This window comes from Paramacrobiotus metropolitanus, unplaced genomic scaffold (assembly GCF_019649055.1).
Source record: "Paramacrobiotus metropolitanus isolate TYO unplaced genomic scaffold, Prichtersi_v1.0 Parri_scaffold0000006, whole genome shotgun sequence".
NCBI classification, from domain to species: Eukaryota; Metazoa; Tardigrada; class Eutardigrada; order Parachela; family Macrobiotidae; genus Paramacrobiotus; species Paramacrobiotus metropolitanus.
The window spans coordinates 1,263,130-1,289,188 of record NW_026570226.1 but is presented as its reverse complement, the minus strand read 5'-3'; the positions used below and the strand labels follow the sequence as shown (position 1 = coordinate 1,289,188).

Below are 26,059 nucleotides of genomic sequence, written 5' to 3'. Positions count from 1 at the left end.
GATTTTACTACAGACTCGGAAACGGTGCCAATTACAGGCTCCGTCTACAGCTGATGCCGTAATTTGTAACTCTGGCCGCATGCGCAAAGCCCCTTGTTATTACTTTGGATTTACTACATTTTTTATTTCCGGTGGATCTGCGGGTGACCCGACACCCGCAGGTGATCTACACGTATATTCGACGTAATTTAATAATGATCTTTAATTAAGGATGCACGAAGAGTCGATGACGTGCACTATGTATTCAGAAAGATGGCTCTTGATTAGAGTACTTGTACTGTACATATGTTGAATATTAGCCGACAGAATGGCATGATTACAGTTATACATATTACGTGCCGGTGTGTGGTGCTTACTGCGGGAATTCGGGAGCTTGTGTGGGAGTTTAGTAACATTATCATGGCAAGGAGAGTGTACAAGTATAGCTCAAGGATGTTGGGCAGCCGTATGAGTTTTGTACCGCATAATAAATGTTTGATAATCATGGTTGCTGTTATGCCATAATTATAGATATTACGAAAAAAATTTTGGACGGTTTAAAGAAAACGCGTGCTAAGTACTTCAATACTTACAGTACCAAATATAAATACTTGTATATAAGTAATTCCGTAAGTTAATTTACGAATATATCTACGAATTTACGAATATATACTTATAAACTGAAAACATTAATAACGTAACGTTTTTAACCAACAACAGCGACAAATTCGTACAATACCTATGCGTGCGCAGTGGCTGCGCACTCGTATTGTATTGTATAAATTACTATTAAAAGTGCTCGCTTAAATAAATGGCAGATCTGCGTACGTACGTGTATGTAACGATAAGGACAGAAGTACGTACTTTACTTTAATACTCGTATCTGCAATCACAGAAATTTGAACCTGATCCTGTTGTTCTATCGTTGGATACGTTGACAGATTGTGAATCTGATCTGACTTTATTCAAATCTTCGGTCAGTCGTTGTTACTCTGTTGATTGTAAACTGACGCAACTGAACTTCCCGAGTGGGTTATTCCCCATCTTGCACACAGTTCCTATAAATAACAGTCGCCGAAAATTTGAATTTTTTACTCTAATCATTAAACGGTTATTTTGAAAATTCAACAGCAAGTTCAACAACTAATTCTTCTCCTGCACTGCACAATGGATATGCGCACAGTTATCGCCATTCTCTGCGGAATGTTGATCATCTCTACAATGTCATGTAAGTGTCCTAACAATTACTAATTATCATTTTATCGATAAGTACCGTATTTGAGCAGCGACTAGCAAGCATGGTGTTCCTTTGTCTGATGAAATCAACAGTATAAATTGAACCCAATTACAGAACAGTTCATATAATAACATTTTATATTATTCTGGTTGACTTTTGTAGGCTTTGCGCATCCTTGTGATGGGCCAGAATGCGATGGCCGCGAAAAGCGTGGAGCAGTAAAAAATGCCGTGATGGGTACTGCGCTGGGTGCTGTCGCTGGAGCAATTATTCCTGGAGTCAGTTGGAAACAGGGAGCGGCGGCTGGAGCAGCAGGTGGAGTAGGGATGTCGTTGTTAGGAGGACTGAAAAGCAAGTTTTCTTCCAAGGGCTCTGTCGCTGCCACTCCGTAGACAGGAGCATTTTTGTGCCAAACGGGCTTCTGGGGTTGTTGACCTTTAGCCATGTTTTATGGTTTTCTAATTTGTTTTACTTTATCACTTCCCTGTACAGTATTATGGATAAAATTTAGGAAAGCTGTGAAATGTAAACCGTTTTAAGTTTTAAATTTTATGCATGTCTTTTTATTTTTGTTGTGTGATATGTGATCAGACTGAATTTCAAATTGCGTACTTTTTTGCAACTCTCGTGTTAAATGATATAGTAATGTTTAATAAAAGAACGAAAAGAAGGAACTGCAAGCGGCAATAAGTCGTTGAATTCGTCGGTTAACCTAGCTTAAATTAATACTTTAAGGCCTAAAGTTCTAAACCAGTCAATATTGCGAATTAGATTATTCGTATATGAGAATATCGAAGTCTATGTGAATCTGTAAAATGCGTTGAGAAAATTTTTTTTGCAAAGATGGGAAATGTAAGCTAATACGGAAAATATGAATGCAGAGAAACGATACTTCTATACAAAGTGAAGAAACTATTTGAGTATTATCAGTATTATCATCACCGCGAACACACCTGATTTCTGCTGCTGGGCCAGCTCGGGGGGTCATACCCCACACAAAAATAAATTTTCGTAAAGGCAAAATCATAGCTTTGAATTACCGAACAGAAAAAACTACGAGGTTGTTAGGTGCTCTCATTAATACTGCGAAAACGAAAACGAAATGGCTACGCGCGAGAGCATCTCGCGCTATGAGTTTTGGCTACGCGCGAGAATTTCTCGCGCTATGAGTTTTGGCTACGCGCGAGAGTTTTCGGGCGGAACGAAATTAAAAATAACAAAATATAATTTACCATAATACTTTGTAGATTATCATATTTGTCATGTCATGACAACCTGTAAATGCTGTAGGAGTCACCTTCGTACACGAAAGTAATTATCATAAAGTAAGTATCATACTATCGAACCGGCATCTCGCACATTGCGCTGACCGGTGTTTCTGTAATAATTAGCCCACACAATGGCACTAGTAATTAAGATAGGCGACAGATTCGAATCCTACGCGGCGGCGTTACGTGCAGTCGAAGAATGGAGCGAATCCACTCATCAGGTCTTCATAAATCCCGGTGGCAATGCAAAGACTTCGAAAACGCATCCACTGCACGACACCTTCCCGTACAGTTCAGTGAAACTGGCAAGCAAGAAAGCCGGCGTGTATCGTCCTCATCGGCGAGGCTCACTTTCGACGAAAAAGTCTATCACCACCACTCTGAAGAGCGACTGTCAAGCAGCTATCCGTCTGAAACTGGTCAACGGAATGCTGGAAGTCATCCACGTGCCGACTGCAGAAGACCACAATCACGAGGTGTCGCAGACTCTCAGGCGATAGCACAGCACTTCCCGGAAAGGAGACGGCTGTCCGACACGGAGGAGAAGGCCGTGGAGCAGCCGCGTGCCACCGAGGATTATTGCGAGCACTGTTAACGCTTCACGTCGGTCGAGCAGGACAGCCGGCACTGTCTGCATCACGAAGGACATTTTCAACCGGGGGACGAAAATACGCATGGAAAAGAAGCAAGGGCGGGAGGAGCACGAAATTCTCACGGAATTTCTGCGGCAACACAGGCAAAGAGATGCGACCGGCACTTATGATGTAGTTGTGGCGGAAGACGGAATAGATGCGTTGCGCATCGTTTTCGTTCAGACCACTACCATGAAGCAAACGTTCTCTCGCAAACGTTCTCTCGCCACCGAGTTAGCTAAATTCGGAGCGGTTGAGTTCAAAACACACATAGTAGCTCTGCAGCAACACCTGGATATAGTGCGAAGTGAAGCTGTGCCGTTAATTAGTCATCCTGACCTGCTGGCTAAGGTATCGGCACCTGAAACAACTTTAAAGCAGCCGGAAATCCCTGAAGCCGCAGCGGAAGGCGATTTGCCAAATCCAGAACCTCCTGCCGCAGAAAACTTCGTCGCTCCTGATTTTTCTGCGTTCAGAGTCAGACCTCGCGGAACCATTAAACCCAAAGGACGGCCGTCGGAAGGAAGGCGCCATCAGCGGTTCAATCAGACAGCCGTGACGTCCTCAAAGCCAATTCAAGCCACGCCCCAGCCAGCCGACACACCGGTTGCCGCTGTTTCGAACAGTCCCTCGGCAACAAGGAACGAAATGGGCATGCCGCGGCGGAAGTCGGCCAGGATATCCCGCAGTCCACCGCGTTCGGGAGAAACACCCGCTATGCGTGCGGCTCGGATACTTGAGACACATGCGGATGGTCAGAATGAAGTCGTACACCGATTCGGGGAAGAATTAGTGGTGCTTCGCGAGGACATCAACAATCTGAAAACGTTCGGCTCGGATTTGAAGCTGAGATTACTCAACGCAGGAGTTTATCTGATACGCAGTGCATTTCCTCAAAGAGGCTGGCTAGAACTTCCTGCAGAGTTGGCTCTGTGCCAGCATAACGACCAGTGTTACGCTAGGATTCGTTTTCATGTCCGCATGCATGGAGGTATCATCATACAGCCGCTGTACAATGGTGACAATCATTATGTTTGCGCCTTCTTTAATTCTCAAAACCCTGGCGTGGTGCGCATATACTGCTCCACCGGTCAAATGCCCACCGATGCTTTGAAATTGCAACTCAACTTCCTGTTCTCTTATCCCGACACCAAAGGCCAGGTTGCCATCGAATATGTCCCTGTGTATGCCCAGTCTCCCGGCAGTAACAACTGCTTGGTACACGCTTTTGCGTATGCGTATGACCTTCTGCTTGGGAAACAGATCCAGAGCGCAAATTACGCCCGGGGTGAGGATTTCCGACAGTGGTTCTTAGATATAATACAAACAGGAGCACTGACACCTCCTCCTCGAGTACAGGGAAGAAACGCCTGAAGGAAAACTTCTGTGACCAAAAATAACGCTGTAGTAACGGCAGCTGATGTACTGCCCATAATTCGCCGGCTGGGAATGCCTACCGGTTTCCGAACGACTGCGGTGTGGCTGACTTGATGCAAATTGACTGATGCGACAATTATAATGCACTATATAAACAACTCCAGAGCTGAAATTATGTTGAAATGTTTTGATTATATTCATAAATAGTGGCGCCGAAAAACTCTCGCGCGTAGCCAAAACTCATAGCGCGGGAGTATTCTCGCGCGTAGACATGACGAAAATTAAAACTTCCGGATTGCCAAAATTGTTTCAGGCTGCAGCACCGCACCGGACCGGCGGACGGCGGTTTGGTGAAATCTCCAAAACAATCAGAATGATTTCGCAAACAGCAAACTGGCAAGCAAAAATTAAAATGCAATAAACAGTTGATTGTAAAAACAAGTAGAGCTTATTAAATTGTTAATTCATAAAAGTACTGTGCTCGACAGCAATCTTGAACGTATCTGTTTGTATTTGTTCCAGCTAAGACCGCATATAAACCATTTGTGGATGACTTGGATGGTTGGTGACAGAACACTCAAGTTACTGTATCTGACACCTACTCACTACTGATCAAAAGCTTTTGAGCATGAACGATCACATTAACAGGAGTTTTGTACAGCCACTACAGTGGATGTGGTCCTGTGGATGATCTGATGGGCATCTGGAATGAGCAGTTTATCGTGGAAGAAGTTCAAACATCGAACCTACCTTCTATATAATCATGGTTTCGCACGTAGCGGACGTCGTGCGACGCGGGATTTGGGCTTCTTTGACTGGGGGATGGTTTTATGATTCCAGTTTAGATCTTGTCAGCAACATCATACATTTGTATTTATGGACTTCTCTCTTGATTGCACCATTTCTTCTCTACATAGTAAGATTGCTGTCAATAATGTTAGAGTAATGGTTTCTAGAAATCCCTGTTTACGGGTCGTTACTGTCTGGGAATCTGCAGCATTTTGAATTGCTGAATTGAATTCAGTTTTTCGGGTTTTGTCACTTTCGTAATTTGGTTATGTATTGTATTAGGTACCGACGGTACCGCACGCGATTTTTTATATGCTGGATTTATCTGGTTTTTATTATCGTTAATTATTACAGTTGTTCGAACCTTCCTGGATGGTATGGGGCATTTACCTAGGAGTGTTGCTTGTGGTGTTTACGTTATTAAAAGTGGGCAACCACTTGATGCACGGTTTCTTCGATACTCACCAGTCGGAGAACGGCGGCAAAAATGGACAGGGCAACGACACATCCAGTCATGGCAGCCTGGAGAGCCTCTCGGAGCATTTGGCGGCGTTTTGCACGGATCCCGATGTGCTGGCAGACTGGCGGCGCCTGCATCCCAGGCACCGTCAAAGTTTACGGGCACGCGATCCGTAAGTAAAAATAGGATTTGATAATAAACAGCGAAGTAATTTCCACAGATTGCCTCACTGTTTTAACTGCTTTGTTACTCCGTAATTTTCTAGTTGTGTTTTAATGTTGTATTATTAATTTATTACGCTTGTGTTGCTAAAGCTTTATTTCCTTTCAGTGTCGCTTTGCATCATCATTTACTTTCAGATTGTTTTATGTAAACATTAAGACTACAGTAATAATAAAATCATAGATTACAATAATATTACGAGTGCAGAATTTTACGCTTAAATTAAATACATTATTTCTGAATAAATCTGTATGTTTAATAGCGCCACCGACGAAATTCCCCTTCGTTCTTTGAACAGTGCAGCGGTATCGTCGACTGTGGTGGAAGGCAGATCCAAGGCTTCCAGTACGGAGATGGTGGCCATGCTTTCGCCATCCAGTTGGGAAAAAATCAGTATTGACCCTCAGAGTTCGGGGGAAAATGGGGAAAAAGCCGCCACCTGTGATTCGCCTGTTCAGAATCTGGATGGCTCGGAAACCGTCAGTAAGAGATGAAAACTTATGCCGTAGATCTGCTTGTTTTGTTATTGTTTGGCGGAATATTTTAGAAGCTTGGTTACGTGTTTTGCAGATTTTAAGGTAGATGTGCATATCCATCCACCGACGACGAAAGTGGAGAATCCCGTTGATTCAGACAGCAGTAAAGAAGGGGATTCGTTGTTGGTTCCTGACGGCGCTGTGCGTGCCAAACGTACGTAAACGTTGTGGAACTGGATTCTGTGCCAGAACATAATGCATATCTCTGAACATCTCTGCAGGTTCATTGGATGCACCCACTAGTAGTAATGCAGAAGCGTCGGATTCTGAGACGTACGACAAATTCACTTCCGGTACAGCCTGCCTTCTAGCTCGGAAAACTTTTTCTTGACTAAGTCGCTTGAAGAATGATGGTGTCGGTTAAATATTGCAGCAACCCCAGTTGATCCCAGACGAAGTCCGATCCCGCGCCAGGCATCTGCGGGTCAGCTGAGCCGTTTACAAAGGCGCCCTGCTGTGCGGGCCAATAAGAACCGGCCACATCGGGAATCGTCCTCCAACAACGATAATTCGGTTACAAGCGTGCTAAACCAGCCGACGACGTCAATGGAGCAAATTTTATCGACATTTCGAATGCCGTCCCGTAACACTTCCGCTGAGCCTGTGCTATCTGACGAAAGTTTACCACAGTTAAGTCCAAAGGGACTACGGAGGGCTAAAAGTGAATTTTATACTGGAAGTGGTTACGGGACGAGCCATTCGTCACGAATGATCTCGGATCCCTCTTTGGCAGCACCAACGGAGGGCACGCAGCGTCTGCAGACGGACAGTGCACCCGATGGCTCGACCGATTTTGAGCAAGTGCGCAGCACTCCTAATTTGGGGCAAAATGAGTCGGAGCCAGTAGATCCCAAAGAAGACCTGAAAATTTCTGTAGACGAAAAACCAGGTCAGTAATAATCTCCGGCTCGGTTCCACCAGATGCTGGTATAGGTTGTGCCAGTATGTAGTCGAGATCGTAGACGGGATGTTGACTGTAGCCAACGGTGGTGCTAGCATTTACTCCTGCAATTTGTTTTTTGGCGGTAGTAATAGTAGTTGTTTAAATGTGCAAATTTATTTAGTTATGATGGACAAGACGGAGCTGGCGGTGGATAATGGAGAATACCCTCCGGAATACGTATTTCTGGGTCCTAGTACAAGCGGCCTGGAACACCGGAGGACCAGCGTTGTTTCCGAAAGGCCAGCAGGTCATACTGTGGATTTTTCCTCCGGCAGTCGCCCTCCGCCTTTTGGACTGAGTGAACTGAACGCTGCAGAACAACTTTTAAGGTCATTTTCAATTACACAGTAGTGAATATTAGTCATTTTGTATCCGATAACTTCGTTAATTTATTTTGTCTTCTGATAATTTTTTGTAAGCAATGTTCGCGCCTTCGCTGATTCTGAATAATTCGGTCGTAGGTAGATTAATTTTGTTTAAGTTCTTTGAACCTGGCGATTTCATTTACCGAAAGCTCTTTCTTGTGGGCGTTCTGGTTTGAACTTATTCCATTGGATTTCAAGAATTTTAATTTTGCTGGCTGTGTATTCATGTAGGGATGAAGAACAAGGCCTTTTAGATAGCCCTGCATTTCGCCCTGAACCCCAGCTCGAACCTTGTCAACTGACTTTGGAAGAAAGTAGGTTTATTGCATTGTAATGCTATTTTTGTGAGATTTTTTGTAAGATATTTATTTCTGCTCGTTTCAGGTGAGCTATTGGGAAATATTATGCGGAATCAGAGACCGATTCGCGCTTCCAGCCTCTGTAAGTTTCGTATGGCATTGACAATGATAATTGTGGTCTAACACTTTTTTCAAAATTCAGTTCGAAGAGAACGCGAACAACGGGCTTTGATGCGAGCTGAATCTCCCGATGCTCGTGCTCGCCTGGAATCGTTTACAAATAGCCGAGGACTGTTGGAAACCTTACAGTCCTGGTTAAGTGGAACATCCAACCCGGCAACGCGACCATCAGACCCAGAGGGTAGCCGCAGGTGTAACTGAATGTTATTATTTTACAGCATTATTTTCACCGCTTTATTGAGCCATTGCTGCAACATCTTATCAGCAGGGATGAGCTACTCGTATAATTGGTGTTTCTGCAGTGCCGTGGCCGCCGTCCTTTGCAGAACGGACGACGCACTCTCGCACGGCATCGCACGTGGATTCGCACGTCGATGACGAGCTGCCCGGGTAATTGTGTATCAAGGAACTAGATCTATAATATAACTACACAAGAAACAGCCTCGGCTTCGCCTCCGCGTTTCTTGTGGTCCCCAGTCTACGGCCGGTTTATTCAAATGATTTCGATCAGCTGTTTAGTTAACATCTTATTCCTTCAGCAAAACAAAACGGTCCGAAAGTAGCGCTAAAACGTAGATAGGATAATAAGTGAATTTACGGCTTTTGTGCACTCATTTACATTGACTTGACGCATTCACATTGACTCAGAAAGGAATCTATGTTAACTTTTCCATCCCGACTCTGAGTCTACGAGGTAGAAAATTTCAACGTAAAGAACGCTTGCAATAGATGCTAGTAGTAGTTCGGTCACGCGTTCATCTAGCGGGCTGTGTGCTCTGGACTGTGCTCAGATGATGGAAACGGTTTTTGCTGATTCTCTACGGGAAAGCTGGGTTCGTGTATCCCTTTTTTTTGTAATAACAGAGATCTCGAATGTAGATACCGTATTACTATTCCGTATTATACTGAATAATTTACGGACTGTATATGCTGATTAATTAATTACTGTCCTTAGTTTTGCTCGGACTGCAGTGAAAGGTCAGCCCGTTTGAACGATTGCGATGGTCAGCTTCTTTTGCTGCTTTCAAGTGGCTTTTAACGAGCGTTCTTATCTTAAGTCATGTTTTTGAGCGCTTTAAATTGTTAACGATTTATTGAAACGAAGCCATCCACTAGCAGCATCGTTTGTGTTACTGCTAATATTATTGGTTTTCTAGTTTTATAGGAGTAAAATTTTAAATATTTTTTATTTGCTGATCTAAAAAGGTACCCGTTTAAATTTACTGATTTTTTCTCCATGCAACCGGACTTCGAAATTATTTTCAAGGTCACCTTGAGCTTTCAGCTCTACCGGCACGGGGCACGGGAGCCGGAGCGAATAATTTTTAAAACAAAATGCATGTGACACAGTTTCCAGACATGCGGAATCGAATGGCGTTATCAGTTTTTCGATTAATTTTTCTGACCAGATCGTACGGGGTTTTCCGTTGTAATATAGATCTTTACCTTGAAAAAAAGCTGAGGCATCGAGATCGGAAAAACCAGAACCTAATAAAAAAAACTGCAAACGCAATTAGATTCAGCATGTTCAGAAACTGTGTCACATGCATTTTATTTCTTAAAAAAATTATTTAAACCCGTCCCACCGATGCCGGTTTCGGCAGAACTGGCTTCGGTAAGGCTTTCAAGGTGACCTTGAGAATAATAGCAATGCCAGTTGCTTAGAACATTTATTAAAGTGTTAAGTATGTACTATAATAAATTTGTAGTTATTTGATTTGCAAACATGTTGAATTTTAATCGCCTGATTGCTGTTAAAATGTTCAGTGTTTAAATGCCTAAGAAATCCGATTCCCTTGGTTGAATTAGCCCAGGTTTCGAAGGAAACAAAAGCCAGTGAACAAAACTGCTAAGGCAGTGAGTGACCCAGCTACCACCACTGTCCACTGAACAAAACTGCTAGGTGACACTGTTAGTGAGTGACCGAGCTACCACCGCTGTCCAGTGAATAAAGTTGCTAACTAAGTGAGGGACCGAGTTAGACTCCTTGCCTAAGAAGTTCTACAATAACTGCTAAGGCAGTTAGTGAATCTACTAACGAATTACTGCAAACGGAAGAATTTGTTCAAAAGCGGCCGTGGATCACAAGAAACGCGGAGGCGAAGCCGCAGCGGTTTCTTGTATGAAATGTTGCAGATTTTCCGTGTTATCGGTTCTGAACCAAGATTATAGACTTATAAGTGTTACGATATTTCTGATGCGACGCTTTTTGCTTGAATTTTGGTTCATGTTGCAGAAATCGTTATTCACCTCAAACGTCAATTGTTTCTTCGGATATACGAAATGATCTGGAGCAACCTGGACCATCCAGACTAACCGCAGTTGATTCTGGTGCTTTGTCGACTCAGAGGCGGAGATACACTGTATTGCAAAATCCTTTGTGGCACGACGACGGGAATGACGAAGCGACACGCGACAATCGCTTACAAGTAGTTACCGGTACTCGACCTAGTACCAATACGCGGGAAACTCCCTGGCTTTCGGAGCCATCGGCCAATGAACGGGCGGCGATGCAGGCCTTGCTTCGTGCATGCAGTAACCGGGACGAAAAAGCCTCCACGGAACACCGCTTAGGTCCGGTATCATGGCGGGAGCTGTTCGGTGATGAACGGCGTAGTCCGAAAGTGCGCTTTCAACGACCATTGTATAAAATTCCCATATGTCCGTGGTCGAAAGAGCCGAAGCACATCAGCATCCATCTCGACCGGCTGAGTTTGATGGCGCTGTTCGATCGCACTCGATCCGTATGGGAGTGTGTACTAGCAGTAATCATGTGTGGATGCGTTGGAGCTGCGGGTGGACTGCTGTTGGCGAAAGGATTTTACCACGATCTCTGGGCCTTTGCTCTGTGTTTTGTGATGGCCGGTTGTCAGTATTCGCTTGTTAAGAGTGTGCAGCCGGATTCGGCGTCACCAACCCATGGATTTAATCGGGTTGCTGTTTATAGCCGTAAGCTTAATCCCCTTGTACCGTGTTTTACTTTTACTTTCTACATATTTACACGATCAATTTTTTAAAGTAAAAAGGATCATGTTAATTATAGTACGCAAGTAAGTAGCTGTTGGTTATTAATCAGGTGTTTTGTTGATAGGATCGGTGTACTTCTGCCTACTTTCCGGTTTGATCTTGCTGTTGGATCTCCTGGTATCTTACCATGAGCAGCACGCCGCTTTTTCTTTGTTCGGATTCCATATTATTGCGACCGGTGTGTTGGTATTTTTTCGTAATGCTCTGACCATTATCCTGCTGTGCTTTCCTATGGTATTTGCCTACGGATTACTGCCACACATCAATACGTTTCCGGTATATCTTTTGGAACAGATTGATATCCACGTTTTCGGAGGATCGGCAACTTGTGGTTTAATATCATCCGTTTATGCTGTTACGCGCAGCTGTGTAGCGATTGTTGCTTTGCATGGAATCTGTTATGCGGCTCTGGAAGACAGGGCAGCTAGAGGGATGATGGAGTTGAATTTGTCGTTTTCGCTTTTTTGTGGCCTCCTGGTGGCTTTGGGCTATCATTTGAGTCGATCATCGAGCGATCCGGTGGTTCTCTGGAATGTTGTACGGAAAATTTTTAAGAAGGGTGACTGTCAATCGTGGACACCAGAAATTGAGTCTAAAACAAGTCTGGATCTGGATTTGGTTCAAGAAAGAATAGAAATGACCGTAGTAAGTAGTTTGTTAGTGATAAAAGTACACCTTTCGACAGGTATTAACAAATGACAAGAAACGCGATATCATTCCCAAGCCATTTTTTGGGTCTGATTATCAGATTTTGATTTCTAAAAAACTGTGTTTTTACAGTACGACCGACTTCGATCGGATGTGATTTTGTGTCCAATTTTTGTCATGATCTTCTTTGGACTCCAAGGCAGCAAACTGTTTTCGATTAATGTTTTGCTCACCGATGTGCTCATAGCGCTCACCGTTGGAATCGGCTTGATATTATCCTACGTAGTTCCTAAACTGCGAGCTCAAATGCCTTGGCTGTGTTTTTCGAAACCGTTTGTTCCCAGTTACAAGTAAGGATAAAAAATGAAACTTTCAAAGGTGCTTCTATTTTGTTGCAACGAGACATACAACAATTAACGAGACCCGTTAAATATTAAAGGACGCCGCACCGTATACGCTCGTTGGACAATCAGCCTCCGCAAGCAACGATCTTCGAAAGTATTTGTTTATGGCTACGGATTATCGAAAGGAATGTGCTGTATCCATGTATTCTGTTGGGTGTTTTGACGAATCAAACGGTGACGGTGTCCAATAAGTTTGGACCGTATTTGGCCTCCGTTCTGGTAACAATTTGTGGATTGAAATATTTACGATTAGCTTATGGGGATGCAGAGAATCAGTATTTGATCTTGGCGTTCACTTCGCTGTTCTTCCGATTTGATGCAGCTCACAGGAGCGAAACTTTTCTGCTCGATTATTTTGTCGTGTCTTTCTTGTACTATAAGCTGAGCGAATGGCTTCTGAAGTGGAAATTCGTGATGACATACATCGCTCCGTAAGTGGCACTTTGAATGCTATTTTCTTCTACGGTTTTTTTTTAAAATCTGTGCTTTTTTTGCAGGTGGCAAATAACTTGGGGTAACGCATGTCTTACTTTTGACTGACTATTTCATTGTTACCTGCGTATTCAGGGTATTCGATTTCTGCAGGCTCAGCTTTTCATGCATTTGCCCAACCGTTCAGTATTCCACGTAAGGCGCTGTTCGTTTTCTTCAAGAATAGATTATCAGATTTTGTTTCTTATAGATTCCGGAATGTTGCTCATGCAGACAATTATCAGCACCCTTATTGCTAGTCCTCTAAATCCCTTCTTGGGAAGCGCCATATTTTTGACGTCCTATCCTCGCCCCATTAAGTTCTGGGAGAAGAATTATAAAACTCGACGATTAGATCACTCGAACACTCGCCTTGATGCTCAGCTTGACGGCCATTCAGGTATCACTACGACTTGGGGAAAACGTGTATTTGTTATCGTTCAGGCAAAATTGCTTGATTCTCCAGTAATTTGCAAACTTAATTTTTGTGGAGATGACTGTTTCCTGATGACGTTTGTTTTTATGACAGGAAACGACGACAATAACCTAAACTCCATTTTCTATGAGCATCTCACGCACTCTCTCCAAAAGAGTCTTTGTGGAGATATCATGATGGGGAAATGGGGAAACGTTTCTTGTGGAGATTTCTTCATTCTGGCTAGTGACTACCTGAACTGTCTGGTACATATTATTGAAATTGGCAACGGGCTGGTGACCTTTCAAGTCCGCGGCCTTGAATTTCGTGGCACATACTGTCAGCAGCGAGAGGTGGAAGCGATTACCGAAAACGTTGACGAAAACCGGGGTATGTTCAGTAGCGCTAAAACAGTTGTAATGGCATATTGGCTCCATTTTACGTTACTTTTTGTGATGATTTGGGTTGTTCAACGGCCGTTATCGATTTTAGCGTTACTTACGCAAACGTTATTTTTCGCGTTCAGGTTTTTGTTGCTGCGAGCCGGGTCATCTTCCACATATGTTGTCTTTAAACGCAGCGTTTAATCAGCGCTGGTTAGCATGGCAGGTTTTTGCTGGGCGATACATCCTTCAGGGGTATAGCGTTTCGGACAACAATGCGTCGACAATGTTCCAGATCTATGATTTACGAAAGATATTAGTAACGTTTTACGTGAAGGTGTGTACAGCTTGATCAGTTTACTGCCGAAAGGATGTTTAAGTGGGGGCGATTTTTTCAGTGCATCATTTTTTACTTACTGAAACATCCGCGAGTGCTTCAGTGGCTGATTTATACGGAAAAAGAAATCGCTAGCGTTCACAACTTGGATTATTATGATCTCGATCCTTTATTTGTTTCCAACATTGATATGGATTTTGATATTCGCTATCATGGTATTTCGCGACATGCATTTTATCTAGCTTTGGAATCGTGGATTGAATACTGTGTCGGACATAGTGAATATCGGGTAAAGTTGGAAAACATAATTTTAAAGTACCTAACATTTTCAGTTAGCCAGCCATGTTTTCACTTCCAACTTTAATTACCGTAATTATCGAATTAGAGCCCCAGGGTTACAAATATTTCAAACGCCTCACGGGGTGGGCTCCAATTACGGGCATGGGCTTGTATTTCGGAGGGGGCTTCAATTTTTCAAACTAACTTTTTTGGCGTTCGCTAACATGGGTTATATAGCATTTAATTAGCCCATGGGCTTATATTTCGGGGGGAGCTTATAATTTTCAAATGACTTTAAGGGTGGGCTCTAATTACGGGGGGAGCTTCTATTTCGGGAGGAGCCTATAATTCGATAATTACGGTATTTCAAAGAAGTGCATTTTGTAGTATGGCGTTTTTTTAGGATCTTGACATTTCGGAGCCGTCCGCTTTTATGACGCTGGCGTTTGCCATGAGCATTTGTGGTCGTCGTGTGCTGGGTGCCGCTGCTCAGCTTTCACTACATTCGTACGTGTATCCGTAATAATTATCGCGTGTCCGTGTATCCGTATTGCTCTTACTATTAATGTCATTGCTAATATTTTATTGCAGAGTGGATTGGTTTTTGCATGGGCTCCACGCGCTTTTCAAAGGGGATTTCCGAATTAACTGTCCCCGCGACGAGTGGGTATTTACGGACATCGATCTACTCCATAAGGTCATCGCTCCCGCTATTCGGATGGCTTTAAAACTCCACCAGGACCATTTCACTGCACCAGATGAATATGAGCGGAACGAAGCTTTGTACGCTGCTATTCTGGAGCATGAAACCAATATGGTCATCTGCCACGAAGGCGATCCCAAATGGCGACAAGCTGTTTTAGCCAATACACCGTCGCTGCTGGCGCTAAGGTAAAAAGTGGACTTGATTGCGATTTTTTTGCATCCTGTATTGACAACAAAACCATTATGTGTTGACTAAAAATCTTAATCAAAAGTAGCCGTGTTTCCCTGCAGACTGGAAATGCGTAGATACAGTAGTCTATAAACTATGAAGTATACTTCAAGTATGTTTGAAAATCTAAGTGAGCTAAAGAACATTTGCGTTGTTATTCATGCAGTCTTATTTGGATGCCGTGGTCATTATTGTAGACATGTCGTGGATGATAATCGTGACGATTACAAAGTGATCATGCTCGACATCCGTAATTTGGATTTCCGGTTGATTAAAATCAATCGTGAGTGTGTTCGAGGATTTTGGGCTGGTCAGCTGCAGGAGTTAGTGTTTTTCCGCAACCGCAACCCTGAACGCGGTAGTATCCAGAATGCTAAACAGGTTAGATTACGTGTTATGTTTAATATCACTATTATTAGATGCTGTCATTTGGCAAATATGCGACGCATGATTTCAAACAAGTTCTTCGTATCAGTAATAAGTATTGTAAACAATGCGAAACATTTTTTGAATCGTTGCAGGCGTTGCGGAATATGATTAATTCATCGTGTGATCAACCAATTGGCTATCCCATTTATGTGTCCCCCTTGACAACGAGTTATGCCGATACGCACAACAATTTATGTAGAGTCGTTGGCGGACCGGTCACAGTGGAAGCCATTCGCGATGTGGCGCGGCATGTCTGGGAAGAGTATGTTGATGTTTTACCCTTTAGAAACTTACGATGAGAAATATCCAGACGTTCAACATAATGTAAAATTATGGTATGGGTGACAATTGTTAATTCTGTCATCTTGCATCAAATTCGCTATAGCCTTATCGACGCACTGGTTGTGAAATAACTGAGTATTTAAATTTCTGCAAATACCTTATTGTTTAGGTAGAAGTAGGAATTAAGCTTTTGAATTTGTTTACAGTGTTCGTGATCGATGCTACGCTAGCTGTTCTGGTTCCAGTGGAGCTCCGCGTATCGCTCGCCCACGCGAAGCCCCGATTGTGGTTTCATACAGTGAGTACAAGTACAGTAAACTGCCCTTTCACCGCTTTATCTAAAAATTCAGCTGGTGTGTTTCCGTTATCATGTTTTTAATTGATCTCGGTTACAATAAATCACACTGCAAAACCGGGTTCTTGTACACAGATCCACAGCAAGGACAACGGCCCATTGAATTCACCCGGCGTCCGGAAACATGAACTTCGATGGAATTTGTTTTGATAAACGGGTTCGCGTTGGGCCTTTGCGCAGCCTACTTAATATGTGATAAAGCATCGCGAGTGTATAATTAAAGAACCGTTTATTGTTTAATCTCTCTGGTTAAATCTGAATTTTTGATAAAATTGTGTACATTTCCAGGTATAAGTGGTTTTGTTTTGAAGTCCGTTGATGTGAATGCAGTACGAGTTGATTTGTGTTATCGTTCTGCGCCTTCCAAGCGATGTGTGGGCTATTTTTAGATTTGACTTTTTTTAACTTTTTACTCGCATACCGTTGTATCGTTAAGTAATGGTTTATAAATAAATTCCTTGGCCCGATTGAACTTGATATTCGTGTGCGTATCGAATTTTAAGCAGAATGTAAATCGAGAACGCTGGATATGCAGAATTTTACTGACTAATTAAACATGTCGCGACAGAAGCGTTTGAGGGTGTATTTTTTTCCAGCTGCCATTTAGTGTGTGTTATCACTGCTATGTGCCTCCATGGTTGCAGATGCAATTCATAAATCATGATTTACTGGAGTCACTGCACTGGATTACCGCACTAATTCTCATTTGATTGTTTTGCATTGATAATAATAATTAGACCGAAAGCAGATTTAGTTTTCATACGTTTTCGATTGTTCCATCTAAAAATGCTAAGCAGGTAAGTGTATATCTAGCATTTACAGACTACAGTGTACAAGTGCACTGTACAGTAATTATCCGTGATTGGAAGCTCGATAATTGCTGTATCACTGCAGTACTTACGCTTCAAGTCAAACCTTCCTAACGTGGCGTCATTCACATAGATAATAAATAGTCAAGATGACTAAACAAATAAGTTTTGTTATTTTAAATAAAAACAATTCAGCTCTGTAGCTGTCTGGGTGCACATGTTACTGTATCTGCGTAGCGTACATGATACACCAATTCCTCGCGCTCGAACCACCGTAATGGAAGGATGTCTCGAACCACCGTAATGGAAGGATGTCTTGTTCGGGTTATTTACAAAAGTCTGCCAAGATTCTGCCAATTTTAAACCTTGGCTGTTTCTTACATCATGTATTTCTTACATCGTTTTCTACCTCTTACATCGTTTTTCAAAGTTTCGATCTTTGATTGTGAATGAATCACCGGAAATGACTAAAATTCAATACGAGTGGTTAACACAAGAAGTAAGAACAACGTTAACGCGCGCTTTGCCGGCTTTTGTATGGGTGTGGCTTTGCAAACCTTATGATGGGATTGGTGTTGCGCAGTGCTTGTGCCTCCACTCGCACGTACAGCCCGTAGTGCGAATTTCCGATAATATAATTTTGACACCGTTTCCGCAGTTCATCAACTCATTCTTTTTTAATCGTTAATGTTAATCGTATTTGGGTTTCCGACTTTTCAGTTTTTGTTTTAACATTCCAATTTCCGGTTAATGATGCAGTTTAGTAACTGATTACATAATATTTTTATTTATCCGAACTTATATCGTTTACAGAGTGCAATGAGTTCTGGTTAGTTTTGGCATTTTGTTAGCCACTATTCACTGATACCGATCCCATTTTGATTTTGTTGATCTAATTTGGGTAAGACCGGTACTGCGATGTGCTCTGTGAGGGGCACTTAATTAGATGGGTCTTCATCGAAATTGCTGGTGTCTGGTGATATTATTTTTACAGTTAGAAAAATTAGAGAAAATCATACTTCAAGTAAGCATCTGAGAGAGCAAAAATAAGCGGTTCACGATCTTTTGCCTTTTGGTTTTTATACATGCATTTGAGTGTGCAGCAGCCTAATTGGAGATTACTATATTAATTGGTAATTTAAGTTTTGATCGCTTAGTAAGAACCTTCCTTCCGAACTGAAGCACCGTAGTGTTGAATTTTCTTAAAAAGCGCAAGAGTTGATAAATTTTTTCGTTTTACCGTTTTACGGTTACCCATAAGCCGCGGTAGAAATTTCAGCCAGAATTGTGGCACCATGAGGATCGCTTTTCGCGAAGATTTTACAATTTTTACTTTTATTGTTTTATGCAAGTTAATGTTTGCGGCAGTAATAACATGTCATTAGGATTCGATTTGTTACTACTGTATCGTTGGTTGGCTCGTCGGATGAGCAACCCTGGACATCGTTATTTTGGGTTTTGCCTGGCGGTGGTATCGTTCTGCCTGCTATCTCTGAATGAAAGCGCTCTGCAGACACTGCAACGCTGCACAGGTTTGTTACAAGCTGATCTTTTCCTTGCGTGCTGTCGCGATTGCGTCATTCGCGTATTCGCATAGTTTTTGCGGCAGTAATTTTCCGGCATTGAAGCATTCCCTTCCACAAGGACCCATGTAAACCCTCCACAGATGATACATTCCAGTGCTGAAGTTTTAGCAACCTGCAGCAGAAGGAAATAGTGTGTGTGATCAGTAATGTACGAGTATGAATGCAGCAACGCCTAAGTAATACAAGACTCTTACAGTTCTGCCTCATTCTTATTATGACTTTGCTAATTTTCATGATATGTATCTATAAGTTATAAAAAGTAAAGTATGTACTTACTATAATATAAATATAATAAAATATATCTATATACTCTGTAGTGTGTACATAGAATTATTTCTGTTTTCTACTATATTTCGATATATTTCTATTTTCTGCAGTTTACGGGGCTGGATAAATGGTTATAATGAGGTTATCGAGTACAAGTGCAACTGCTGTAAACTGTAGCGCATTAATTTATTGGTTTTTGCTTTCACTGTGTCACATAAGATTTTCTAGCATTAGTTGAATTAATTTTTATTGTCACGTATTAATTTAATTTTATTATTGTTACACTTTAATTAAGATTGCACTTCGGTGTTCCTCGTGAGTCATGACTCTCCGAATAGTTTTAGGTAGTAACCAGATTTTGTTATCAGGACAGAAAGTTTCTCAAGTCTTTAGATTTTAGAAGATCTGACAACTATGACAATTAAATTGGGATTAAACTATATATATGTTTTTAATATACGAGTATAGATATAGAATAATAGATATAAATAGATACGAGGTACATTAGCATCGGGTTAGAGCTTGTGCTTTACAATCGCCGTTCACATATGCAACTACATATTCATATTTTATTCATAATTTGTTATCATTCAGAAAAAAAGGATTAATCAATATTCAGTTTTAAAAGGAAGTGTGATAGCCTGGTCACGGTTCTTAGTTCGTACTATGTCATAAATAATTATCATTAAATTTTGTTTTGATGGTATGCTACACCTCACCAGTCAGCCCACGAGTCCACACCTCTTTTAGGCGTACAAGAGTAAGTACATCTTTGTTGATTTAGGCATTTAGGCTGATTTAGCAACCTTATTTTCACTGGCAGTCTGGCACGCTGAAAATTCCACCCGGTGTGCATGGTGGCGACTGGCGATTGATTATACGGATGTCGCGTTAGTTGTGACTTGTAAAACGTAAGCTATTGTTGACCTGTAGTTCGACACTTTGAGGTCGACTACGTTTAATCTACGTTTATAAATGAGCCTACGTTTATAAGTCCTTTCTAATTTCTATCAGGCATCTGAGGAAGTCCAGTTTGACAAATTTCTTCTTGGGACTCTTACGAGCGTCTCCGACTTAAAGCGATAGCTGTAGATTTCTGCGGACGTACAAAAATTGTCTTACTAATTCTAACCATTCAGTTTCGTGAACTAGCACTAGTAAATATCTGTTCTTTTTTCTGTGCTTAGTCCGTCCCTGAAGAAAGCGATCAGTATGGGCAAGCATAGAAACCGCCAGGAGCCCGTAAACTCCAACGTCAGCTCATCTGTTGGCTTCATTCCCGTTCCGGCATCCAAAGCCGCAAAGGCGGCTTCCCTTCCCGCCCGAATCTCCAAAGAGTAAGCGCCATGACGCGATGATTGACTGCCTGCGCTAAAGCGTTGCATGTGTGAAATGCGCGCCATGCTTTGCTTTCATAAAGCCGTACTTACTACGAGTATAAACGCGATCACTGATTGTTGTCAAGATTGTTATCGGATTTAGGCTGAACCCAAAACCCGACGATAAAGATGACAGTTCTACAATGGGATCAACCGATGATTTAAGCCGCAGCGATAGTGTCGACAATGGCGACGGCCCGGTAAGTGAGCATAGCGGTTATTAGTAAAAAGTTAACCGGTGAGTTCCCGCCTAAATTGTACCCCCTTAACTAATAACTATTGCAACCCTTAATTTCCTTGCGATTAAAGTTGGCACGTGTTATAAACAGAGACGCTCCAATCTAACCAATTCCCAGCGCCGCAGAATTAATCGTAAAGGAAAGTCCAAATCTGTTGAATCAGTGGAAGGGGACAGTCCATCACCGACACCAGCGGAATCTTTGCCGTCCGTTGAATCGGCCGCAGTCGTTGAGAAAAACGACAGTGCAGTGTCCTCACCACCGCAGCCCTCACCGTCGCCGACTCCACTGGTTGTGGAACAGGACATCAAACGATCCACGGGAATCTCACTGACCGAGCCATCGTCAAGCGGTTCTGCGATTTCATTTGCCGACGGAAAGCCGCCGGTTGCCAAACAGGGAAGCTCACCCGTTCCCAAGAAGAAGAAAAGCAAGCGATCTCCGATTCCTCCGATGGCTTCTGCTGGTGCTGGTGCGGGTAAGTGATTCTGGATGCTGCATACGGATTCGCACAAGTGTATATTGGCATATTTTGTTTCGATTTCTTAAATTTTCAGGATAATCGAGTTTTTTAAATTTTCAATTCAAATTAATCTTTATATTTCGATTTGTATCTCCTGCGTCACAAAAAGAATAGGAAAAGATCAATCGGCTTTTGTATTCAATAACATTTATACTCAGTGCCATCTCCATCTGAGTGAATTAATTAAGGGTACAGTGGCCAGCATTCAGTAATTATAAATGCCTTAAATATAGGCCTGCTTAATTTTAGGTGATCATTTAGCCAACTTGCCTCCCGTGGCGTTTCCAGAGGCTCACTCGGTGAATATCACTCCCGTCGTTGCTTCAGATGATCGCTCGATGTCGGATAATCCACCTCCTGTCGTAATCGTTTCGACCGACACATGTCAGTCCTCTCTCCAGTTCGAGGATCATAAGGTCACTACTGCACCCGGCTACAAAGAAGAATGGGAAAAAGCCGTAGGGGAGCTGCAACAGGCGGTTGCCGACAATCAGCGGGCTAACGACGATCTCCGTAGTGCAAAGTTGGAAGTGCACGACCTTAAGGTTGCCATTGCTGCTCACGAGCAGCACGAACGAAAATTGGCGGCTGAATTGGAATCGCAGTCGGCAGTGATCAGCGCTCTGGAAGTCGAAAAGAGCCGAGCGACAGAATTGGAGCAACAGTTAATGGATTTGCGCCAGCAGTCAGCTGAAAAGTACGCCCTTCTCAAAATGGATGCCGCTAATTTGGATACAATCCGTCAGAAAGTAGTCACTTTAGAATCGGATCTGGATTCGGCCAAGAAGGACGTACAGGCGAAAACTGTACTAGTGCGGGAGATGGAAAAGGAGAAGAAAACGGCCATCTCGGAGAAAGAGTCGCTGCAGTCTGAAGTTGGACAGTTAAAAAATGCTCTGGCAGAGCTGGAATTTGTGACAAACGTAAAAGAAACACTGCAGCAAGAGACAGTTGATTTAACGAATAAGCTGTTGCTTAGCCAAAAGGAACTTGAAGAACTGAAAAATCACACGGTTCTGCAACAGGAGGCGTTAGTAAAAAGCGCCGTTGTTGATAGTAAGAGGCTGGCTGCATCACAGGTCAAATGAATCTGCTAATTGCGAACTTTATCGTGTTTTGAAGGTACAGAGGTGGAATCGCTGCGACAAGAGCTGAAACTTTCGCCGAGCGAACTGGAAGAAGAACGCGCTTTGCTGGAAAAGCTGAAAGCGGCGCGCATCACACTGGAAGAAGAAAATCGCGCCCTGATGGCCAAGCTGACAACATCCACGGAAGAAATGCAGCAGTTGAAACGAAAACAGCATGACCTGCAGGAGCAGTTTGACGGGATGGTTATTAAATGTCATCAGATTGACGAGCTAAAACGGAGTAATGAAAGTATGGAGAAAATCATCGGGGAGCTCCGCCAAAACAATGAAAAAACGGAAGAACAACTGAGAAAGCTGTCCCGAGATGTCGCTGAATTGCCGACACTGCGAGAAAATATCACCGCTAGCGAAGCACTTCTGAAGGTATGTATTGTTCGTGATCTTTGTAAAGGGCCCGCACAATTATTGGTTTGCTTTGATGTATCTGGGAAATTGTTCCATGGATTGATATTATTCCCATTTTTAGCAAAAAGAGGATGATCTGCATGTCATCTCTGAAAAGTTTTATAAAACCGAAAAGGCATTGCAGCGGCAAGTACTGGTCAATGAGCAGTTGCGTGGTCAGGCTGGGACACCCACTGTAAGGCATTTTGCAGTGACTGACTGCATTTGTGCGTTCAATTTATATTGACAATTTTATAATTATGTAGATGATTGGTGGCAGCATTCTGGAAAAACTCATTAATGATCCGGCATTAAACACCCCGGAGAGCAGCCCACCGCGCGTAGAGTCCAGAAAGGATTATAAAGTATGTATGGACAAATAAGGGCAATGGATAGTTTCAGTATTTATTTGGCTGTAGTCATCACAGCGGCAAAGAGCAGCTTCCGTGGTCGAACTACTCAAAATGATTCAAATTTTGAACATGGATAGCTGCTGCGTTTTACTTTACTGTTTGTTAACTACAAAGAATTAATTACCGCGTACGTGAGCGCTATCATTTTGGCTGTTGTGATTAGGGTGAAGATTTGGCCTCTGCATCGTTTAACGTTGATGATGTCGAAGACCCATGGATCAATGCGCCTGAAACAGTAAGCGGGAAATTAGGAAACTCTCTCCAGTTACTACTATAACAACAGTGGAGCAACACTTGATTCAATTCAACATATCTGGTTTTGGTATTTTTAGTTTCGTACTGTGCAAATCGAGGGTAGTCCGCGACAGATTACGGAAGAGCGCCACATCAGTGCTCCAATGAAGGAAGTTGATGCTTTTGGGATGCCCGGCTTCAAACAGGGGGCTGATGTGACGGATGATCTGAATAAGAACGTAAGTTTCACCGAATGTTAAACATCAACACCCGCAATTCTAAGTGATAATTGTTGAAATTGTGTAACATTCATCGCTGTATTTTTCAGTACAAACTCATTGACTTAAAATCAGGTGGAATAATTGGCTTTTTATATAGGCTAACAATTCCTCAGCCAACGCGTCGCCCATGATTGATGTCCGTCTCCCAAACGGAAGTTCAACTAGTAATGCCCCGACAGCGAATGGTATCTCAAACGGGACCGCAGCTGACAACGAGCCCAACGGACCACAGCCCTGGCAGCCGACAGAATCGGACGTTCCGAAACCGCGAAAGGTCAGTGAGATTGTTTATGTGATCCGGTCACATGCTAGAAATGTGGTGTTTGTCGCTGTGACCCCCCTAACTCAGTAAAATTCTCGCTTTTGGTGATAATAAAATTTTGCTTTGTGGTGGCGGTCACGTGACTAATGACCATACATTTTGGGCGTGTGATTGGTTGTTTTTGTCGTTTTCTTATAGCTACCATTGTCTGACAATGCTTCCTTCCCCTATAGCGTCGAGGTTGCTGCATCATTGCCTGAATGCCGGAAAGGAGATGAGGGAGTGGCGGTGATGCCAAAAACCAAAGCCTTGATTAGCGATGACCAGTCACGGAATTCTAGTAGTATTTCTGGTCAGTCTTCAGATTCACTGAAACTTTATTTTTCTTGCGGGGCATCGTTTCTTGTGGGAGCAGTAGCCACATTTCTTGTGATTAGAAGTCCCCGATTCTGATTTACCGTCTTCGACGATCTTACTTGGCACTGTTTTGCAGTCGTCTGTAGGTCGAAATTTTTCGTTTGCTGTTAGTTGTACGTTGAACTAATCGGTTCTGAGTTTTGACGATTGTAATCAAGAAATGAAACTGCTTCTCATACCGTTTTGTTTGTGTGTACTACCTGCGTACAATTTCGGAGACTGTGCAATCATGTCTAGAAAATGCGGAGGTATCCTTCATGATGGATGATGGATACCACATTCGACAAGCATTGCGTTTTAATATGGACTTACTGTATACGAAAATTAGTTGATCAACTGTAACAAATTAACAAACATTAGGTTGGCGTTACATGTACGACGCACGTTTTTATCCAGACTGAACGTCGGCTTTCCCACACTTGAATTATACTTGAGAAAACAAACCTCCACTGGGCGGACTCGGATCCGGGCGCACGTGGCGCGGCTGTGGTGTCATTGGCAATTTGCGGTATAGAAGTGATACTGTCTGTGACAGTATTTGAAAAACTGACGATAAGCTGTAAAATCTACGGAAGTTGTTATTGCTCGTTGGATTACCGTTAGTGTTTATAATCTAATCAGCATCAGTTAATTCCAAAACCAGCACGCTCGGTGTGTAGAACTGTATGGGTACCTAAAAGTCATATCTATACTCGAAAGCAACATGGCGGTAATAACTAATAAAGTGATAATCAAGCAGAAAAGAAAAATCCACGTAAAAAGTTTACATGGACACAATACTCCGCTGCCTTTTTTATAAGCCTGTGTGCACGCTTCGGTTTGCAGTTTTCTGAAACCGACGTCCGAAATTGTTTGAGATTCGCCTAAAATTCACGGTTTTTGGGATCGTCGAGGTTAATACGGGTGGATTAGTATCAGCGGCATTCACATGATTGTGCTCGATAAAACTCAGCTGCCTCAGCTGTTAAAAATCGTGGAACATGATTTCCCTCGGTCCCTCATGGTTGTCAGATATGACACAGAAGCAGATGGAAAAATGGGGCAAATATCGCCTTTATTGGTAACAATAAAGCAACCACAAACAAACACAGAAAACCAATGCGGTATCACTGTGGAAAAAGTAGCTGCGAGCGCGCAAGTCAGTAAAAGTGGTAATGATGCAGCGTGCTGCGGGTACGCAACAGCTGATGCCGTAAAGCATAGAATCGCTCGTAGGCGCTGGGCTACGCCCCCAAGAGTGCAGAAATGCGCTGATTGGTCAGCGTAGACAAAGTATACGCTGAGTGAGCAGCGTAATAGCGCGGCACGAATGGAGTAGCCGTGCGCGGGCGGGCGACAGAGCAAAGCCACAAGAGGTGTCTACCGCCTCGAGTGTGCGGTCTCTGACATGCCTCTGGGCGGGAGTGGGAGCTCCTGCGAGCACCTTCCGACTCTGCCCCTGGCCAACCCGGTAGGGTGCCAGGATCCGATACCCGGTAGGGCCGGATGCCACTTTGTCTCTAAACCCGGTAGGGTCGGTTCCTCCAGACCCGCGGTGCAGTGCACCGAACGGCCGAAATCTGGAGTGCACTCTGGTTGCTGGGGGTTCCAGTGTGGTTTGAAGGCTCGGTTGGTCGAACAGGTAAAAAAATAAAGTTTATAAGGCTCATGGGTTAAACATCGAAATAAAAAAAAAATCACAATTTCGGTGAGAATTTAAGAAAGTAAGATCATAGTTAGAGATCCCAAAGCCAATTCCTTTGGTTAAATGGCTAAATAAAAACATTAATTCTTTGGTTAATAAAGTCTAGAAAAACCAGGTATGGTTAAAAAACTAGACGAAAAATGGCTTATTCCGACTAGGTTTACCACAGGGCCACTTTAGTC

At 42.9% G+C, this 26,059-nt stretch overlaps 2 protein-coding genes across 11 annotated transcripts; both read left to right on the top strand.

Moving 5' to 3' along the window:
* Positions 1-4,918: 4,918 nt before the first annotated feature.
* Positions 4,919-16,468, top strand: LOC129582102 (pecanex-like protein 1). Of its 2 annotated transcripts, XM_055473515.1 has the most exons (28): positions 4,928-5,054; positions 5,155-5,409; positions 5,637-5,914; positions 6,227-6,447; positions 6,535-6,654; positions 6,722-6,793; positions 6,874-7,389; positions 7,565-7,772; positions 8,040-8,122; positions 8,193-8,249; positions 8,310-8,480; positions 8,590-8,677; positions 10,524-11,236; positions 11,379-11,959; positions 12,095-12,312; positions 12,402-12,797; positions 12,864-12,880; positions 12,952-12,993; positions 13,049-13,237; positions 13,367-13,642; positions 13,779-13,972; positions 14,034-14,261; positions 14,655-14,758; positions 14,843-15,142; positions 15,383-15,566; positions 15,707-15,876; positions 16,103-16,194; positions 16,327-16,468. In XM_055473515.1, exons 2-28 carry the CDS (start codon positions 5,257-5,259, stop codon positions 16,377-16,379), a joined length of 5,724 nt encoding a protein of 1,907 aa, XP_055329490.1. In that variant the 5' UTR covers positions 4,928-5,054; positions 5,155-5,256; the 3' UTR covers positions 16,380-16,468. The 2 variants fall into 2 exon arrangements, with proteins under 2 accessions (XP_055329491.1, XP_055329490.1); XM_055473516.1 differs by having other exon boundaries at positions 4,919-5,409; positions 8,310-8,468.
* Positions 16,469-16,616: 148 nt separating this feature from the next.
* LOC129582103 (hyaluronan mediated motility receptor-like) lies at positions 16,617-24,386 on the top strand. 9 transcript variants are annotated; one of them, XM_055473520.1, is made up of 13 exons: positions 16,766-17,048; positions 17,298-17,559; positions 20,101-20,250; positions 20,396-20,492; positions 20,622-21,009; positions 21,304-22,110; positions 22,177-22,565; positions 22,669-22,782; positions 22,853-22,951; positions 23,163-23,234; positions 23,332-23,472; positions 23,612-23,788; positions 23,975-24,386. In XM_055473520.1, the coding sequence occupies exons 3-13, from the start codon at positions 20,126-20,128 to the stop codon at positions 24,227-24,229; spliced, it is 2,664 nt and encodes an 887-aa protein (XP_055329495.1). In that variant the 5' UTR covers positions 16,766-17,048; positions 17,298-17,559; positions 20,101-20,125; the 3' UTR covers positions 24,230-24,386. The 9 variants fall into 9 exon arrangements, with proteins under 9 accessions (XP_055329498.1, XP_055329495.1, XP_055329492.1 ...); XM_055473519.1 differs by lacking the exons at positions 16,766-17,048; positions 17,298-17,559 and adding exons at positions 18,878-19,673; positions 19,737-19,824; XM_055473523.1 differs by lacking the exons at positions 16,766-17,048; positions 17,298-17,559 and adding an exon at positions 16,617-16,735.
* The last annotated feature ends 1,673 nt before the right edge of the window (positions 24,387-26,059 follow it).